At 37.9% G+C, this 21,343-nt stretch overlaps 1 protein-coding gene across 2 annotated transcripts; it reads left to right on the forward strand.

Moving 5' to 3' along the window:
* Positions 1 to 5,621: 5,621 nt before the first annotated feature.
* c1h4orf54 (chromosome 1 C4orf54 homolog) lies at positions 5,622 to 20,897 on the forward strand. 2 transcript variants are annotated; one of them, XR_003674082.1, is made up of 3 exons: positions 5,622 to 9,983; positions 14,194 to 14,287; positions 17,652 to 20,897. XR_003674082.1 is itself a non-coding variant. In XM_028446794.1 (2 exons), exon 1 carries the CDS (start codon positions 5,710 to 5,712, stop codon positions 9,958 to 9,960), a length of 4,251 nt encoding a protein of 1,416 aa, XP_028302595.1. In that variant the 5' UTR covers positions 5,622 to 5,709; the 3' UTR covers positions 9,961 to 9,983; positions 17,652 to 20,897. The 2 variants fall into 2 exon arrangements, 1 of the variants encoding a protein (XP_028302595.1); XM_028446794.1 differs by lacking the exon at positions 14,194 to 14,287.
* The last annotated feature ends 446 nt before the right edge of the window (positions 20,898 to 21,343 follow it).

A 21,343-nucleotide genomic window follows, 5' to 3' on the forward strand; every position in this document is an offset into this window, starting at 1 on the left:
CAGAAACACTGGGTGCGTTAGAGCTTAACTTATCCATCACTGTCAAGCTATTTTTAGAGGCATCACACATTGTGGATTTCTCCCCGTTCTGTATCAACATCTGAGACTTTAAGGGCTGCAGAGGTCCTCACAGGGTCCGATCATAACAGTGATTAATGGCAGTCATGATTTAGCACCTGCTGTTTAATAGCCGCAGTAAGAAACAGATCTCAGCATGCTTTTTAAATAGATACCTAAATTTACCAGCTTTGTGTGAGTCACTTTAACCTGTGCGTCAAACCGTCCCCCAGTTATGGGGCGCCGATTGTAAAATACGCATATACAACATTTAGCAACAAACCGTGAATTTTTCTGTTACTTTTTTACAGATTTACAGCAATACGTGAAATTTGCAACATTTCTTTTCTTGTAAAAATATACGTCAATGTTGTTAAATGTTAAATCTAAATGTTAAATCTAAATGTTAAATGTTACATGTTAAATGTTAGATGTAAATATTAGATGTAAATATTAAATCTAAATCCAAATGATAAATCTAAATGTCACGGGTGGAACTATATATTTAGCTAATATGCAAATTCACCAGAATTAGCTTTTTTGTTGCTACTTCCGATGAATTTGTATATTAGTTAAATATTTAGTTTTACCCAGAACATTCAGATTTAACATATAGATTTAGATTTAACATTTAGATTTAGATTTAACATTTAGATTTAGATTTAACATTTAGATTTAGAGTTAACATTTAGATTCAACATTAAGATTTCACATTTAAATTTAACATTTATATTTAAAATTTAACATTTAGATTTAGATTTAACAATGACATTATATTTTTTTAAGAAAATAAATATCACAAATTTCACAAATATTGCTGTAAATCTGGTCCAAAGTGTTCACATGTTTTTTAAACGTGATTTAAAGAACCGTGGTTTAAAGAAAAAAGAAAAATTTAACAAAAAGTCAGTTTATTTTAGCATGTGCAACTTTGCAACCGGCGCCCCATACATGTGAATCACATGTTAGCTTATTTGACAAAAACAGATTTTGATCAAACTGTGATGTCTCTTAACACTTCTGATTTCTTGACTTGAATATGAAATATCGCAATAAACGCCTCTATAAGTGTATAACTTTTGTCTTTATAAGTTTGTAGCTTATCTTTCTACCTGTAGTAAATAGATATAATACAGGCATCTATGCATTGATTTTCTGTTTTAAAAGCAGTGGCACTGACACATGCAGATCATTCTTTTTATGGCAGTGGGACTTCTGCTTTGAACCTGGTTCATAAACAAAAATCACATTTATTATAATATCTATACTTATCAGTACATTGCAGCTAATTCACAGTATGTGTGGCAACTCCGGATTTTCAATTCTGATTTAGTAAAATTAAGGTAGAATTTTTCACAAGATACATGAATGACAGTAAAGAAAACTTGAAATATACCACATTGTATTTTATTCCATTCAGATGCCATAACAATTTGATTATTTTTGCAAGGTTACAAAAAAATATGAGATGTGGTTCAAATTAGTCGTTATAACTAATAAAAACCTGTGATGCACATTACCTGATAAAAATATACTCAAACACATACTGATGTGATATTTCAGGCTCTTACACAGCTATTTTCTAAACAGTCTGTTTGTTAATGAATGTAGACACTTATTAGCACTGAAATGTCTATATCAGGGGACACCAACCTTTCTGAAACTTATAGGTACTGAATAGTCTGAAGGGCTAAAATCACATTTTAAATACTAAATGTTCATGGTTTCACTTTAATTAGAGGGTAAAATAATAAAGATGGATGGCTAGCAGTAACCTAAAAAAGTAGTCACTGTTTAAGTTTCAACATGCAACACTTCTAATTCATGCAGTTTCGTTTTCATTACATTTCACAGAAAACTATCATCTTCCCATTTTACTAGCTACTAACCAACAACTTTTATCTAATCGTATAACATGTAACATTTGTAAAATGTAACAATCATACAAAAATACATATAACGTATATATATAACGTACCACAGCATACAGCAAATCTACAACACTTAAAAACACTTGTCATAAGTGAATAAACATTTAAAGATGGAAATTTAATACTAAAACTTTATCACGTGCAGCAGTATGCAACTTAAGTACTAACTACGTCTGTCATATGTATTTATCTTAGTGAGGTTGAATCCTGGGATGTAAATCAGATTTAAAATGAAGCTCATTGGTAACTAGAGCTCCTGAGGGCACCTCACATAGTCCATACGGGCTACTTGGTGCCCACGGGCCCCGTGTTGGTGACCCCTGATCTGTATTGTAGTTGAGTCAGTTCGTGTAGCAGGAAAAGAAGAAACATGATATGTAACTAAAACACACAAGTTTAATAAAGAGCGACTGCACTATTTTTACACTGTCAAAAAAAATGCAAATGATCTGTCCACAAGAGTTTTGTAAGTAGGATTTGACTGGTAGCCTATGTCCTTGGTAGTGCTGTCAGTGTGCCCTCCTCGTGGAGCAACTGTTGAGCCTCTCCCTCCCCTTCCCCACCGATGCTGCATACCACCAATGTGGGGCCATGGCCAAAGACAACACTTGTGTCTTCAACACTTAGACGGACCTTTAATGGGTGCACTACTGATATGCAGGACGGTTTCAAATATTACACAAAGAGTGTTTATCCAATGTTTATTTATAGGACGTTTGTGCAACATCATTGCATAGATTTTAACACGTTTGCAAGAAAACTCTCATCATTCTGCATCCAGCATGTTCTGTCAAACTTTGGATATTGATTTTTGTTCATTTACTTGTGGAGCTTTAGTCTTTTAAAACAGTGGTTCCCAACCTTTCTTGTCTTGTGTACCCCATGAGCTTTTTTGTCATACCATGAGTACCCCCTCACTCATACGTGTTCATGATTCTCCAAAAGTAGAACATAACACAACTGAATATTCAACGCAACTCATTTTATTTCATCTTCATAAATTGAACAATTAATTTTCAGGCATCATCTTCTTATTTAACTCAAATTAAACATAAAATGATGTTGCCTTCAAGGCAATAAAAATGATAAATACAAGAAATATTATCATAGTAAACGTTTGTATTATTAATACTGTATTATTAATACTGATATATCATGATTATATTGTTATTAAAGAAAAATAACAGTTGAAATTAGAAAAAAATAAGAATAAATAAAAATAATAAGTAATATAAATAAATAAATACAAAACAAATATATAACTTGCCTGTGTTATATATAAGTTTTATGACATTTACCATAAAAGGGGTTTCTTTGAATATGTCCCCTTTAAACAGGAATTTAAATTTGAAAAACAAGTCATGGCGCACACGTACCATTTTATTGACGGACTTATGAAATGACTGAGAATATTGTTTATTATCTTGGAAATAAATTCTTAATTTTCCCCCTAGGGGTACGCGTACCCCTGGTTGGGAAACCCTGTTTAAAAAAAAGGCCCATTATGCTAAGTGTGGGGTGAGCACAATGTTTACACAATGTTTACACAATCTCCCATTTGATTTTTTTTTGTCATTTTCTTGCCTGCATGCACTGACAACTGCAGTTTCCATCACCCTTGGAAATGCACAAAGTCTAAATAGTGCAATAAAAACTGGTCATGAAAACACCTGAAATTTGGAAAAAAAACTGTCAAATATCGCAAAAAAAGTTTTGCGCTTTCACGAGGAGGAATTTCAGACGTTTCGATAATGAAATGTGTCGCAAAAGTGCTATAGAAACACTTTTTCCGCAAATACGCGTCATAGAGCGTGACGTACCTGGTCACATGACCATTTCTCTGAGAAAACGTGTAAACAGAAGAGGAGACTGAGACATTTCTTAGCATTAGATTTAAAATCATTACTGCCACATTAGACGTGAAACAACAAAGGAATATAGAGTGTTATAAAGAGCGTCCATTTTCCTGCAGTGAAGTCTTGCAGGATGAGATTGCATAGGAAATATAAGGCTTAAAACTACGTTCAATGGAAACGTTCAAAGTGCAATTATACTTTGTCGACATTTGGAAATATCGCTTTTATTTTGCAAAAATCTGTAATGGAAACCCAGTGTATGTCTGCCCATTAATTTTTGGAAACATTAGTTATGTTGTGATGTTTTTCTACACTTTTTTTATTGCAGAAAAATTCAGAAAAGAAGTGCTCTGTTTTGTATTCTTTTTGCTAGATTTTTGTATTAAACCTCCATCTCAAAGAAAATTGTTTTTTGAACATAAGACGTCACCAGTCCTACATCGTAATATTATAAATTAATGTTGGTGCAGCCTTCCAGCCATGGCTCAATCAGACTGCTCCAGATGCGCTGCAGCGATTGCTGTAGCTTACCCCCTTTAGTATTGCGTTGATTGGAATAATAATGGTTTGACCAAATGTAAGTGTCATGATAAGGAGAAAAAATGCTCCAAAATGTGTAAGTATTGAAAGCAAAGAGGTTTTATACTTTAAAACACAATATCAAAACCAAACTTTAGTTTGGATTATTTCCGTCATTCAAGCAAGGTTGTGGCAAAGTGTGCAACAACTCAAATGTGTTGCATCACATCAGGAAGAATACAGATGATAAAATGACACGCTGTGGATATGTGAGAGAAAACTGGTAGATGATGCAAAGGAACTGCTCCTCCAAAAAAGGTTCCGAAAACCGAAATCTCCGTGAAGTATAGTCTGGAGGAAAAAAAACTGATTTCAAAATAAAGCGCAGGTGCAGCCTGAGACCATATGAGAAGCTAACGTGGGGTTTCCCTGGGCTTTGCCCAACTCTTGACACACTATTCCCCCCCTTTCCTCACCCTCTTATCATCCTCCTTCTCTCTCTCTCTCACACACACACACACGCACACACACACACACACACACACACACACACACACACACACACACACACACACACACACACACACACACACACACTAGATTCCCTGATCCAGATCAGGATTATTTTTGACAGTTATGCTGGGGCCTGCCTCAGCAAAGAGAGGGTTCAGTAGTTAAAACAACAAGGGGATGTGACTAATAGGATATAGTGATATCATGATATGTGTTCCAATTGCTGCCAAAAAAAAATTAGCCAGACAAAGTACATCTGATTCTGATTTGTAAAAACATGTACATATAAATCTGGGTTTGATGTTTTCAAAACGTGTTATGTAAAGTTTGCGCACAGAGAGGAATTTGTTTTTGAAGAATGTCACAATGACATGAAATGTCAGTCTCTGTTTCAGCATCATATGAGCAGAGTGGCACTTTTTGCACTTTCAATATAGGAAAGATTTATCGTACTTTAATTGATGTTCACTTGTGTTGAAAAGAAACATAGTATATTCAGAGTATACTGTATATAAGTATGTTCAGAGTTAGTCAAATAAAGGCATGATTATGTTTCAAACTGTCTTTTTTCTCTCAAAAAGTATCATCTTGCATTGTTATCGAGTATCATTGCTTATCGTCCCACCTCTAGTATATGTATATATATAGTGTATTGAAACCCCCTTCTCTCTCTCTCTCTCTCTCTCTCTCTCTCTCTCTCTCTCTCTCTCTCTCTCTCTCTCTCTCTCTCTCTCTCTCTCTCTCTCAGTCCTCTGCTCCAGCACTCAGAGTTTTCCGTCCGGTGTCAGGCTAACATCGTAGACCAAGACCACCTGACGGTACCACCGGACACAATGGAGGCAGCAGAGGAAACTCTCACCTACCGAGATGACACTGGACTGTACAGAAAGCTGCACATGAACGACATGAAAGAGAAAGATCACATGGGGGACAGCGAGGGCCGACCACCTCAGACCAACAGTGACGAGTCCAACTATGTGGACCTGGACATGAAGCCCGACGGCCCCAAAACGGTGAAAGTCACGTTCACCGGTGACGGAAACCATGCGTCAGTGTCCAAGCAGGTGGATCACGAAACTATCAGTGAATCCGCTTCAGAGGATCTCATTGATCTATGTGAAGAAGGGCCTCGTGCAGACAAAGGCCAGCAGTTGGGCCCTGGGTCTGGGTCTGGACCTGTCAAGCCTCCTTTGGAAACTTTGACCAAACTTTCCAAAGCAGACCAGGACTCTGAGGCTGAGCTGGAGCGCAGTGACTGCAGTGAGGCTGAGGAGCTGCAGTACACCGACATGTGTCGGAACAGCACCACCGAGTCCGTGCTGTCAGACACGGTGGAGGACGAGTCCCACTACATCACCACGCACGAAATCCAACTGGCCGAGCTCGACCACGACGCGGATTACGACCTGGGCCGAGGGACCCGCTGGGAATTCGAAGATGATAACCTTGTTTACTCCTTTGTGGATTACGCCTCTTTCGAGAGCGATGACACCCAGGAGGGTACTCTGATCCTGGAGGGCAGGAGCCTGGCGACAGTGCAGTCTAATTTGGGTGGACCTGTTGTCAGCACCGAGCCGGAGGAGAGCGATCTGTGCGCCAGCTCAGACGAGAGTGAGTGCAAACACCAAAGGGAGGACACTAACGCGGGGGAGATCCACTTATCAATAAAGACGTCCTCCAGGGCGGTGACCGACCCCATCAGCGTCTTTGACAGCACCAGCTGTGGATACACACAACCGTCTGCAGACAGGAGCCACTACGCTTTGGTGAACCCTGGCGCCAGACCGGCTCCCCTGTGCGACAGAGCCCAGTATTTCATCCCTGCCCCGGGCCGTCAGCACCTTCCAACCAAACTGAGACGGAAAGATATTAATGAGTATTCAAGCGGGGCCTCCAGCTCCATCAGTGAACTGGACGACGCTGATAAAGAGGTGCGTAATTTGACCGCCAAATCTTTCCGAAGCTTAGCGTGTCCATACTTTGATGCCATCAATCTCAGCACCTCCAGTGAATCCTCTGTGTCGGAATTAGGACTAAATAAATGGTCTGCGTATGTGGACTGGAACTATGGAAACGTATCCCGGGGATCAGAGCGCAGCGTAATTGCGCACAAGACTTCCAGCGCAACTTTGGAAATGAATAACAGCCTGGACAACAAGTTGAACGGTAAATCTCTTCCAGGGATAAAAGCAACCCCAACAACATTTTATGCGTTTAACCAAAGGACAACATCACAGCAGGCATCATCATATAGTAAACACATCCATCCTCAGCCTGCGCAGCGCGGAGTGACGCTGAATTTTCGCTGTGTGGAAGGAGGCAGAGGCTCCAAAAGCTCCAGGAAGGTACGATCTGGGCAGGTCACCGACACTGTGCTGGCAAGGTCGGGGTGTAAAATGCAATATCACACAGACAGCGTGGGGGAATCCCACAAGAAGGCCATATTCGCCTCAAGTCTTCTGAAAAATGTGATCTCTAAGAAGATGCAGTTTGAGCAAGAGCGCAAAATGGAAAGAGGAGAAATCTGTGACACGTATCCAGCAGCTTCCCCCTGTTTTCAGATCAGAGACCACGACGGAGTTAAAGACAAAACGCAAGGTAGAGGATTGCAGCGGCAAACGTCAGAGACAGGCTCAGCTTTTACTGTAAGTTCAGCTGATGATCAAAGGCTGGAAAGGAGTAGACTTGGTTCCTTTTGTTCTGCAGAGGAGAACAGCAAAGCAGCAGCAGAAGAAGAAGAAAAGGCACAAAATGAGGCTAAAAAAGTCCAACTGATCCACAGTCAAGGTAGTGCCTTTAGTGTATTAAAAGAAGCTGAGTCCGGGTCTGGAAAGGATCCTGAACCTTCACATGAGAGTGACACTCAGCCACCTTCATCCGGTGGACAGGACACCAGCAGCATGCTGACAAAACTGGTGTTTGTTCCAAGCTGTCAACTTGTTTCAAATGATCCAGATCTCACCGAAGATCTAACGGGACATGAGCCTGCCACAGAGGCTCCTGTCAGCCCTCAGGAGTGTGAAAAAGAGCTGAAAACTACAAACAGTGGTAACACAGAGGTCATGGAGGGGAAGGACAAAGGAGGTAAAACACCTGAAATCAAAATATGCCTGAGAAGTTTAAAGGAAAATCGAGGCTGTACACTAAATATTGCAAGCCTATTAACCCCAAAAATAAGCTACAATGTAAACACGTTGAGAGCAACAGACAATAGCAAATGCCACATACTGTCAGCAGCCGACAGAGTTCCCAGTTTTACAGTTAGGGATATAAGAGAAAACAAATATAAGTTACAAACACCAATATATCAAGTCAGGGATGTTCGCAAATTGGTCAAAAGTTGTTATCGCTTTGTTTCATTGGACAATAGTGAAAATAAAAGCTCCATAGCAGCTGACAAAGCTGAGGAAAAGGTAAAAAATGAACCAGGTAAACATGTATTACCATCCCCCATTGTAATTAAATGCAATTCTGTTAAAACTAAGTCACAGACAGCAACAACACCAGAGAACCTGACAGAGATAGAAACCGTTCCTGAAGTATCTCATAGTGACAACAGGCCTCATTGTGTGACTAACAAAGAGCAGAATGCTTCAGCCAAGCAGCAGGGACACCCTGACCACGCCGAGATTCAACCAAACCTTGACAAAAAACCAGCCAAACACAGGCAGGACAAGCAAACAAATGAGCCTGTCGAAAGAAGAAACGAACCCACAATACCAAAGCAGGACGCACTGGAGAAACTTAAAGCAGCGGTCAAAACAATGGAGCAGCTTTATGTATTTGATAGAAATGAGTGGAAACGTAAAAGTCAGACTCCGCGTCCCATTGCAGACAGTCATGTGTTGTCACATATTGCCAGGGAAAAGCCCAGTGTAGAGGAACCAGGGAGGTCAAACATCAATGTGGTTCCTCAGAATGGAAACAACACCCCAGACCCCGGGATCACACAGGGAGTAAACAGAGAAATGAACATCATACATCTTCCTTATAACAGCAATGATATCAAAGCACAACAAAGTAAAACTTTCACTAATAAAAGCATCCTTCATTTTGGCAACAAGGCCAACATCAGTGTTAGTTCAAATAGTAAACTAGTACCACAAAGCTCTTTGCTGCAGGCATCGTCTGCTTTGAAAAGCTTCAAGACACCAGCTGCTCCTTTGTGTGTGAAAACAGAGCCGCCAAAGCAGAGCCTGGTAGAGCAGGGGAAAGTTAAAGTCAGTGTTCCTAATCCCACCCTCACACAGGGCTGCCCGGACTCTGAGAACTATTTAACAATCCCAGGGTTGAGGAATACAAATGAGGTGAAAGAGCTGAATCAGGAGTGTGTGTCTGACGTTAGTAAAAACAATGTGAGTGTCAGCACTGCACCTGAGCAGATAATATCTCCTTTAACCATCTACCACCACCCTACAGCAGCAGGGCCACAAAGACAACAGCAGGTACTGCACATCTCCCCCTGTGCACCCACACTGTCACCCACCTCACCTACAGACACTGCCCCACAAATGCAGCGCAAGATGCTTCTGGACCCCACTACTGGTCATTATTACCTAGTGGACACTCCCATACAAGCCACTACAAAGAGACTGTTTGACCCTGAGACAGGCCAGTATGTGGAGGTGCCCATGTCTCATTCACCTGTTTCTCCTGTAACCCCCGTCACCCCTGTGCCACTGTCTTTGTCCCCCCTGGCTCTGGCCCACCCCACAGGATATGCTCCCGCCTACATGATCTACCCCAGCTTCATCCCTTCGCCTTCATTAGCTGCCCAAGTGCTGCTGCCTCCATCGCCCTGTCACTCAGAGGATCTTGGAGGAGAACATTCAACCAACGCCAGAGGCCCCCGTCTGGAAACTATCCCATCCGGCACAGAAAGTGTGCAGTACAGCACAGTAGGAGGAGCTTCACAGGGACCGCTGCATCTGCCTGTGAGTTTTGGTCACATGACCACTAAAAGTGGCACATTGAGCTCCGAAAGAAAGCCAGTCATCAGCATCACAACGCAGCAAGGTCCAAGAATCATCGCCCCTCCCTCCTTTGATGGAACAACGATGAGCTTTGTAGTGGAGCATCGGTGACCAACACCACAGCACCTTCACATGTAAGTCAGCATAAACTCTACAGCCACAGCCATGGTGAAGGTTTCTGTGCACACATCCATGCAGGGTTGGGGTCAGTTACAATTATGGTTTCAATTACCCATGTTAAATTACAATTCAATTACGATTACAATTACCAGCGTTTTTCCAATTAAAATTAAATTACAATTATGTGTATCCTTAGAAAGCCGATTCCAATTAAATTCTCAATTACAAAAGTTCGAGAAAATGTAATCACAATTACTAAGCTTGAAATAAATAACCTAATAAAAGTTAACCTTCCCCTTGTGTTATTACCTCTTATGATAACGGGTCCTAAATCAGCTGTAAAATACACAAAAAAACAAATCATTTAATTTCTTTCCTATACTGTATATTGGTTACCTGTTAGGAATCCTTATCAATGAAAATATAGGTATTAATATATTTGGTGTGGGCATCTGAGTCATTTTTGTGTCAGTATACCCCCTTAATTACATTTTTCTTTAAATGGTCAAATTTGGGAAAGCTTGATATAAAACATATTTTAATAATCGTTAACTACATATATGTATAACTGTACATAGAACTGTAACATGGTTCCCCAGTTTTGCATTAAATTATAATTGACAGTTTTCATAGGATTTTCATGGCAATTACAATTACAAAGTCAATAATCTGAACTCAATTACAATTTGATTACGATTAAAACAGCAATTTTTTTTAGATTACAATTATAATTACACCATAATTGTAATTTATTATCAATTAGGCATTTACAATTATAATTGACCCCACCCCTGCAACTGTGCAATAACCTTTCCTACCAAAAGAAGCTTTAGTTTGTAGTTTCCAATCTCTTCTTCTCTGTTTCTGAGTGCATCAAAATATTAAATATAAGAAATGTGGTTTAAAGAAGTGTGTTCCAGCACTATGAATTTTGGTAGTGTAGCCCATAGTATCATCCAAAATGAACTTTAAAATATTACAAGTTTAATATATACAGGTTTCAAGATAAACATTCATACATTTAAAGATGCAAACTTTAGTCTCAGAGAATGTATATCAGGAGCATTTTTTTATTTAGAAGACAATTAACCCACATACACATCATTGTAGGCCTGGACAATATATCGAGAGTTTTATTTTGGCGATATAGATAATTACAATATCGCCTATATCAACATATTTTTATTTTGTAGCTTATTTTGTATCAAAATACTTGTTTTAGGGTGGATTGCTGAGTGCGTCAAAACCCAGACTTTCCCCTAAACAAGCCACACTACAGAACTCACTCACACGTGCTGTCCCTTAGACACATATTGTTCAGCTGCTTGTTCATAAATGTGCCTGTGTGGCATTTTGCATCAGCAAATTTAACCAAGAATTGTCTTTCTGGTTTGCCTTTATTGAGTTAAAAATATCAAAGTTTATATTGAATATTGCCATTAGAAAAAAAAAAATCCAAATAAGACTATTGGTCCATATCACCCAGCCCTACATCAATGTAGCATTTTTACTGATTTCTTCTTCTTCTTCAAGGAGGACAGTGACTAGCTTGACACCATTGTATTTGTTTATTTGTTCCTGGTATTCCCCGTGATGTTAGAATGAAGTAAAAACACTAATACAGTATATACCTGACTCCACATCCCACAATGCAATGCACTATATGTCAACAAACGGAATGTTTACAATGGCGATGTAACCAACATTCAAGTGGCAATTTCAACCTTTTTCCTTTGTTTTCAGAGTGAACGTTTGATCATTGACACATGATTTTATCTAAAAGAAAATGATGGAGGATATCAGTATTTAATATCAGTTATTTGTCTGTGAGTTTAAAGCGTTGCTAAAGTAGCAGAGCGGCTCTCTGGTGTCACGTCTGTGTTAATAGACATGCAGTAGCTTCATGACAGGTAACCTGACTCCTCTGAGCTCGGCTATAGAGGCTATGGGATTGGAATTTCAGTGACGACTCACAGCTTTTCTCTGCATTACACATCGTCAATCTATTTCGATGGTGTGAGACGAGTTTGTTTATACCCGGTTTATTCTCAGGGCTAGAAAGTGTCACAGGAAAGTATTCCTGTTGGTGACACCTTACTTCGAGTTATTCCTCATCAGTTCTTAATGCTTTAAAATAAATACGCCTTTAACTTTACAGGTCATTAACGTGCTTGTGCCGTCTTTGTGATGTTTCACAAGATAAAATTAGTTCGAACAACATCACTTATATTTCTGTTTTATGACTGAGTTACTCCTCACATTAAATACAGAGGGAATAACTTTGGGTATGAAATATCATTATTAAAACTGTCAAAGTAACTGATTTTTTGTTCAAATGTTTAAGTAAACAGATATAAAATGCAGTAGTACACTGTAAAATGTAATCCAGGAATCTATATTTCATAATATATTTCATATACCTATTTATCCTGCAAAATGTCCACTAACAGTGAACCGCACTTCCCTCAGAATCACAGGCAGAAATCTTTGGGCAGTTCAGTATAGGGTGTCGATTGTAAAGTGGCACATGCTGAAAATATAGCAACTTTTCACAACATTTAGCAAGAAACCACATCTAAAAAATGCATATTAATTTTTTTATGTTACTTTTGATTTGTGATATTGACTTTAAAAATGTAATGTCATTTAACATGTAGATTTAGATTAATTATTTATATTTAACATTTATTATTTACATTTAATAGTTAACATTTAGATTTATATTTAACATTTATATTTAAATGTAATATTTAGATTTAGATTTAACTTAGATTTACTATTTAGCATTTAGATTCAATGTTTATCTTTAAATGTAACATTTAGATTTAGATTTCATATTTAGACTTAGATTTAACTTTTATTTTTAATATTTAGATTTAGATTTACTGTTTAGCATTTAGATTTCATATTTTATATTTAGCATTTAGATTTAGATTTAACATTTAGATTTAAAATTTTGATTTAACATTGACATTATATTTTTATGAAAAAAGTAAATATCAAAAATTTCACGAGTAGTCCTGTAAATCTGATCAAAGTAAAAAAAAATTCACATATGTTTTGTAAATGTGATTTGTTGCTAAATGTTGCAAAAAAAATTGCAGTTTATTTTAAACGGCGCCCCATAGTCCAGATGCGCTTTCTTCAAAAAATGTCTCCAATGTATGATTTGGGGAAACAAAATTGAACTACTTAACAAGGGAAAGTGAGCACATTTGTGTTGGTTATTTTCTCCACACAGTGCATGAAGAACTTTGCGTACAGCTCAATAATAAAATCAACAATATTAATAAGACTAAGAATAACTCAAACAGCAAAACAACATTTGTGTAACATTTTTATGGTATACAATATTGTTTTGTTTATTATAAGCCTAGCATGTAGCTCAGATAATGTCTGAAAGGAAATTGAGTAATTTTGCTGGTTATCTGCAAATGTATCACTACCTTCAGTGTATTTGTAGTTTAATGTTGTTTAAGAGACCTTGAGGCTACTGAATTGATGACAGTATATATACAAACCTATAAAAGGACTGCATTCATTGCGAGTAAGGACATATTAGTGTTAGCTTGTCAGCTTAGCTTCATGTTGTCAGATATTTTTATCTTTCTCTGGTTCCACTAGCATAGACCTAAGCTTGTCAGTTAACTGTTAATGGGATATCAAATTTGTATGTGTTAAACGGTGTACATGGCCCACTATTTGTTGGAGACTAATCTCATACCTGCCATAACAAAAAACTAACATCACCACTCAGCCTAAAATCAAAACTATAGAAATTTACATTATGAATTAAAATAACTTTGTATGGACACTTGAAAGAACAATCTAGACATTAGAATTAAAAAAGCGCAGTCATGGACTGGGCAAAAAAGCTCAAGCATTAGAAAAAAAAAAAAAACAATATAAAATAACTACAAAACATACAAAATCACATCAAATAAAAAAATAGTTATACACAAGACAAAACAGGAAAAATACACAAAACATCAAAAATACACAAAACATCAAAAATACACAAAACATCAAAAATACACAAAACATCAAAAATACACAAAATGAGTCCAAAAACATACAAAACTATAGAAAAGCAGACAAAAAGACAACAAAAAAATACACAGCAATGACAGCAAATTGTACAAAACATGGCCCTCAGATCAGAAAATCACATTTTTGTGGCTCCCACTGTAATAAAAGTTGTCTATCTCTGCTCTAAACTGTTAGGCAAACCAACTACAGATCAGGAACCTTCAGCCCCAAAGCCAGGACACCTACAGGAAAAAGACAAGAGAGGGAAGGAATCACAGACTACATAAGAGTGAGATATGGACAAGGATTTAAAAATCAACATTTAAATAAATGTGTGTTGGGTGGGAGCAAGAGAACGGCTCAGATCATCAGTTCTCGTAGAAGAAAGCTCATGATTTCCTCAGCCAACCTTTAAACAAGTTTAGTTTTAAAACCATGTAACCATGTCGGAAATAAACTGAATAAATAAATAAATAAACAATACTAATTATATTAATAATAAAAATACATTTCATGTTATAACTCTGTACATTCAAAAAACAGTCAAACAACACAACAGAGAGAAAAGAACAATATCACAAGTGCACTTCTAATTTCAAAATAAAAGCCTGCAAGAAACTACGATTACCGGTACATGAGCTCGAGGGATATATGCAACATGGTGTGTGGCAGGACAGGCGCTCAGATGAGCTAGATCACTGTGTGTTCACATGTTTGTGCATAGCCAGTCGTGGTGGAGGAACATGGAGGGGCATGGTTGGGATAGTGATGCAGGAGGAAAAGGTCAGGCAATGTAAAGTATTTGTTGTGCTGATGTAGGCGGAGGACAGCTGCTCATAGAGATCAGATGCTGCTGCAGCTCCAGCCTGGAGTCTGCAGGACTGAGATGGGGTCAACTTTTTATAGCCCCCTCCCCTGCTGCTTGTTCCTAAACGGGGAGAAGGAGGTAGAGATGCAGCGCCAACCTCTATAACAATATAATTGTAAATAAACAAGGGGAAATGAGGCCCATGCTTTTATTTGGCTGAATCCGATCAGCAGATATATAACCTATAATTTCACAGACTAAAATGCCAATGCATTTTCAGCTACAGTAAAACGCATGACAAAAACAAAAATGAAAGCAGCCATTTTCACAAACCTAAATAAGCAATATCACATGATAGGGAGTGCTGTGGTTATGAAATATCAGCACTGGTGTGATTCGGTCGTAGATAATCACACCAGCGCTGATATTTATATATGCTTTTATAAAACAGTTCTACATCCGTATTTTATTAGTTAACAGTAATAAGTGACAAGAGTTCATGATTTATTTGTTTATTTAATCATTTGGTTCCATCAACAAAAATAGTTCCACAAGTGGAGAGCACAGTGTTGCTACGTTCACACTGCAGGCCAATGTGACCTGTATCCGATCTATTAAAGACACTCTGAACAACACCATTCTGATTTTTTTCAAATCCGACTCAGGTCACTTTCATATGTGCTCCTAAATTTGATTTTATTGCAATGCGACTGCAGTATGGACGGCCGAGGCATTTTCTATCCGACCCGTACGTCATCACCACACGGAAACAACATAAATCTAATATTTAATTAATAATTAACAATAATAATAATAATAATAATTGTTCCCTTTGCCATTTGGAAATTCAAAGTGAACTCTGCACCATTGAGGCCGCTGACATCCCTATCCCACCATCGTTGACTCCGACTCCGCATCCAAACACTCCGCTGTAAAGATGTAGCAGCTATCACAGCAAACGGCTAGAGTCATAAACCTGGCTCTCTTCTTTTTTACTCTCCTTTAAGTTATGAAGCGCTGACTTCTGTTGGAAAGAACATTTCTCAGTGCGACACACAGTCCTACACTGGCCTGTGGGGTCATGGGTCACCTTAGGATCTCTTCTCCGCATGCACGCCACTTCAGTGTCGCATTCCGTCCATATTCCAAACTGATTGAAGACATTTAATATGTAATATAAACGATCACACACACAAAAATCTGATTTTTTGAAAAAATACAAATTGTGCATTAAGACCTGCAGTAGTGAACATTGTAGTTAGCCCAAGATGTAACAATAACTAGAATATTTGCATTTCCTGAAGAAAATGCAAGTGAGAATGCAGGTGCTGACCCGCATCGCACTGCATTAGCTTAGCTTGAATTTGCATTAGCATTAGCTAGCATTCGCATTAACTAGCATTAACATTAGCTAGCATTTGCATTAATATTAACTAGCATTAGCTCTAACACTAACCTAGCATTAGCATTAACTTGGCATTAGCATTAACCTAACATTAGCATTAACCTAGCAATGTACTGTGTTGTAGTTAGCCCAAGATGTAACAGTAACTAGAATATTTGCATTTCCTGAAGAAAATGCAAGTTAAGATGCAGGTGCTGGCCCGCATCGCACTGGCTTAGCTTAGCATTAATTCACATTAGCATTAGCTAGCATTAGCATTAACCTAGCATTAGCATTAGCATTGAGCTATCAATAGCATTAACCTTGTAATAATTTGACATTAACCATAAGGTTGAAAAAGGCTGAAATGGGTTGAAAAGTTTAAAAAGGGTTGAATGTATTAGCTGAACATGTTAAAGGTTGAATGGTCTAAGATTTGAAAGTAAAAACTGGAGCAGCTCCACTCTAGCTTAAGGAGCTATCCACTCTAAAAATGGGATCGGAGCTGAAAAGTCAACGCAGTTTGAATTCAATTCAACTTTATTTGTATAGGGCAAATTTCAAGAAAGTCATCTCAATGCGCTTATCAAAATATAAAATTCATAATAAGAAATAAAAAACCCAACAAGATCCACATGAACAAGCATTTAGCGACAGTGGGAAGAAACAACTCCCTTTTAACAGGAAGAAATATTTAGCAGAACCAGGTTCAGAGGTGGCAGCCATCTGCTGTGACTGGTTGGGGTTAGTGGACAGAAGGACCAACAGAACAGGACAGAGAGATAGAACATCAGAGTGTCCCAGACTAGTTGAGCCGTGAACCACAGATCAGAGAGCAGCTGAAACAGAGAGGAGAGAGAAGGAAGAGGAGAAGGCACTGACTGCTGAAAAACTTGATACAGTATTATCAAGTCAGCCTGCCTTGGCCTTGGGCCTCACTCCCAGTGGCCTAGTCAATACTTATGGTAAAGGTGACGAATCTCTTCCCGTTTATTGGTAAGCTAACAGCAACTCCAAGGTCTGTAAATGCGACCGTTTATAGACGAGCCCATAGGTTATGTTATGATTCCGTCACAAAAAAATTAATAACTCAAAATGTTTAAAAGTTACAAATCACAAAAGCATAAATCTCTGGATTTTTCTGAACATTTTGATAGCTTATTTGTCAAAATCGAAAAAACGGTGAAGGTGGAGTTAACGACCGACGGAAAGAAAATGGATAACTTACTCACTAATTAACGATATTTAGACCTGCTGTACAGCGGAGTGATATATCAGCACTCTTGCAATGTCTGTTGTCCAATCAAATTACTTGGTCGGAACTAACTGTTGTATAATTAGAAATAATAAGTACATACAGGTACATACAATATTCCTGCATCTGCATTAGTCCTCCTCTCATGCTTTTACTGCTTTTAGTAGACTTCAATGCTCTTCATTTATTCTCTCTTTTATCCTCAGATCTCTCCATTGAGAAATCTGCGTCCATTCACCATGAGAGCAGATCTCCAGCCCTTTGATCAACGGCCTGAATAACACCCACTCACATCCTCTGCCCTCCTCTAGGTTATGTTATCTTTCTTTGCTTCGGACATTTCTGTACCCTGTGTGCATTTCAGCTATACTGTATCTACACAATACACTACTAAACTAACAATTTAGCAATAAGGTTGGACAATTTTAGCTGCTACCTTGACCTCTTGTTTCTGTGTGAATGCTGCTGATGCCCCACAATGTGACTATTCAACTGGAAACAAGGCAACTTTTCATGTTCAACCAAATATTTTTCTCATGTTTGATTTTTTTTTTTTCTTCTTGTGTACAGCTGAAGTAAGACTATGCAACTTCTACAAAACTAGAAAATAATCACGGCTTCCCATTTACCAGTTCTAATTCAGATACTCGTGTCTATTATTTGGTAAGAGTCGGAAATGTTGTTGGGTGATCATGTGATCATGGCCGTGTTTGTCCCACGTAGATATGTGACCTGAACTTAGCTTTTACTGTTTTCTGGAAGTAGCATCTGACACCTGACTGAACGTTTAAAAATGTACAAGAGTTCTTCCACAGTGAGAGAAAGTTCACAAAGGAAGAGCAGCTCTGTGGTAGATTGTGTTGACATACTAAAAAAAAGTCACTCTCTTTAAAGACATTGGTTCTTCTTGACTGCAAAACCATCAGAAACCTGACAATTGTATTCCAGTTGTTGTTGTTTTTTAGTATTGTCAGTTTTTTCTACAATAGAACATCTAAAGCACAAAATAATAAAGCTTGACCGTGATAATTTAATCACTGCTTCATCTAATTATTCTAATTTATTCAAGCTAACACCCATTTTTTTCACCTGAAAGGCAGCGTTGTTAACTGGAACGCTGCTTAATCCCATTTCAATCTCCTGCTGCTAGACCACAGTCATTTCAGTGACTCAAATGTCAAACCACCTTTTGGTAAACACACTTTTGATCATTTGGTCCACAAAGTTTATTCTAAGTGAATGAACTGAACTTTATAGTCTAATCTGATTGTATTCTGATCATAGAAGTGTGGTCAGATCAAGTATACCTCTTTGTTGGCCTAACTTTATTCAATAGAGGAAAAAGTCATCAAGCATTAAATAAATGAAGGTAACAAATACTGTATATTGTCTCACACCCACCAAGACTTCTGTCAGTAAATAAAGCAGGAGAGAAGAAGAAATTGAGCATTTTCTCAACTATAGGTCTCACAGCCAATTAAGTCGATATGATTTCTTTATTATTTGGTTTGTTTTTCTTTCTTGATTACAACTCCTTAAATGATTGTGTATGTTATAAAGTATGACCTATTACAACAGCTGATTTGCTGTTCCCTGCCAACTCTTATGTCATTTTTCTATCATAAGTGTCTGACCCTCATTTTATCTTAGGTGAATGAAAAGCACATGGTTGGGTTTCTTTTAATAGCTTTTATATCAAATGAACAGACATTCAGACACTGGTCAAGTACTGGCCGCAAATCTAAACGTTGGAGCTTTGTCTAACCCATGACTCAAATAGAAACCTCACAGTGAACGCACGTAGAGGTATTCCAATTACAAAGCTCAAATCAGTTTTTAAAGTGGTGAACATCTATATTTTAAAGTGAATACATAGTTCCCAAACCCCAGCAGTGTTTAAATTCATTTGGCTGTAAGTAGATGAAGAGACGTCTGCTGAGATGTCTAGACCAAAGTGGAGAGCCTTCCTGCTGAAAAGAGTCAGCTGAGGAGGATTGGACGTCTGATTGACCTGGAGGAATTCCAAGAACATTCAACTGAGAGGAGTTCACAGGGCAGAGTCAAAATACCAAGCAGGGATTACATACTCATATCAATCCTGGGAATGCCTCAGGGTGCCTCCATGAAAACATAAGGGATTATGGTGGGAATAAGAAGGAAAAAAGCATGTAATCTAGCTATCCTTGTTTCTTTGGAGGGTTTTAGTTAAACATGGTCTTTTGTGTGTCAAGGAAAGACTCTTCAGACAAGCAATTAGAAAAATGAATTCAATGGCAAAACAAGTACATTTTGAGTTATTGAAAAACTTGAAATTACACAGAACTTACATTGTCTTGGTTTAAATTGCAACTAAGCATTTGTCAATCCTCCCTTAGATATTGTGTCTGTCTCATGGACAGGGACCACTAGTCTGTGTCACAGTGAAAAAAGTCTACTCAAATTAAACAGAGACAATACATCTTTTTCCATGTTTTTTTTTTTTTGGGGTTAATATGTTTTAATGTACAAATTGTTTCACCTGTCAATAGACTTATAACTTCTATGTTGTGACTCTAAAAATGCTGCTTGTGCCTCTGCACAAGGCTGAATAAAGTATTGTATGTTTTTAGTTCAGTAAAAGAAAACACACTGTGTGTGTTGCTCGGATGAAACAGAGCTGGGACTCTGGTTTAACAGAGTTGGGCCTTCGAAGCGATGGCCAGTTGAGACGTTTAGGGGATGACTTCCTCTATTTGTGTTGGTTCATTTTACACTTTTGTGTAATGAGATGGGACTTGATGCATGTGTGCGTCTGGGTGTGTGTGTTAGAAGCTGTGAGTTATGTCGGGCATTTGAGCATTCTGAGAGTACAACAAGGAGTTATATTACTTCCCTGGAACGAGAGCGCACTGACTGTGTGTGTGTCGACTTGGTGCCTTTTCGCACTTTGCAGCCACGTCAGTTCCTTCATCACAAATTTACACCAACATGTTTACGATCATTTTTTTTTTTTTTTTTTTAAATAGTTATGTTATTTTCTCTTTCTGCCTTGTTTCCAGTTATATTTACTGTCGGGCATCAGCTGTCAACATGTCTGCAAACAATACCAGTGCTCATAGAGAAACAATGCAAACTTTAAATTGTCGATGGACTAATTGATGGTATTTGGACCTGCTGGTCAGTCTATCTACCTTCCTGTAATGTATACATTGTTTTTGTCTCTGGGGAAAAACAATTATATGAATTACCCATTGTTGTGTTTTTATTGGAGATGATGATAAAAAAAATCATAATTTGAATGAACGGTTGATCATTTCTGAAAACTAATTAGATATTAAATTCCATCTTATGTTACAACACTTACTGCATTTTGTGACAAATATTTGCAAACATAGGATTATGTTGACTTTGTGAAGCTATCGTCCCCTGCATATATTTGAAGCAGCACAATAAAACTACTAAATCTTAATTTATTTTAAAACAATATGATTTGATTACTTATTTGAAAATCTGTCATACAGATCAAAGTGGATTTGTTTTTACAAGAAAGCGGCCAACGGTGTTATAAGTAGGGATGTAACGATTAATCGTAAGGCAGTTAAAAATCGATTCATAGGTATCACGATTGACATCGATACTTTGAAAATTGAATCACAGTACTTTTTTTAAACAGCAGAGGGCGCTATATATTTATCCCTTCTCTTGTCCAGCAGTGTACCGGCGGGCGGAATCTGCTACTATTTTCTTTCTGGCCGCCTTCTACTCTTACATGTTAATGTTACATGTTAATAAATGATTCCTTACCCCTTTAGCACCGAAAGAATATTTGTAATATTACGTGAATATCTGTAAAGTCACATTTTTCTATTAGCTCTGTCTGCTAGCATAGCATCTCTTCTTCACTGCTAGATTAGCTGCA

Source organism: Gouania willdenowi, chromosome 1, assembly GCF_900634775.1.
Source record: "Gouania willdenowi chromosome 1, fGouWil2.1, whole genome shotgun sequence".
Classification (NCBI taxonomy): Eukaryota; Metazoa; Chordata; class Actinopteri; order Blenniiformes; family Gobiesocidae; genus Gouania; species Gouania willdenowi.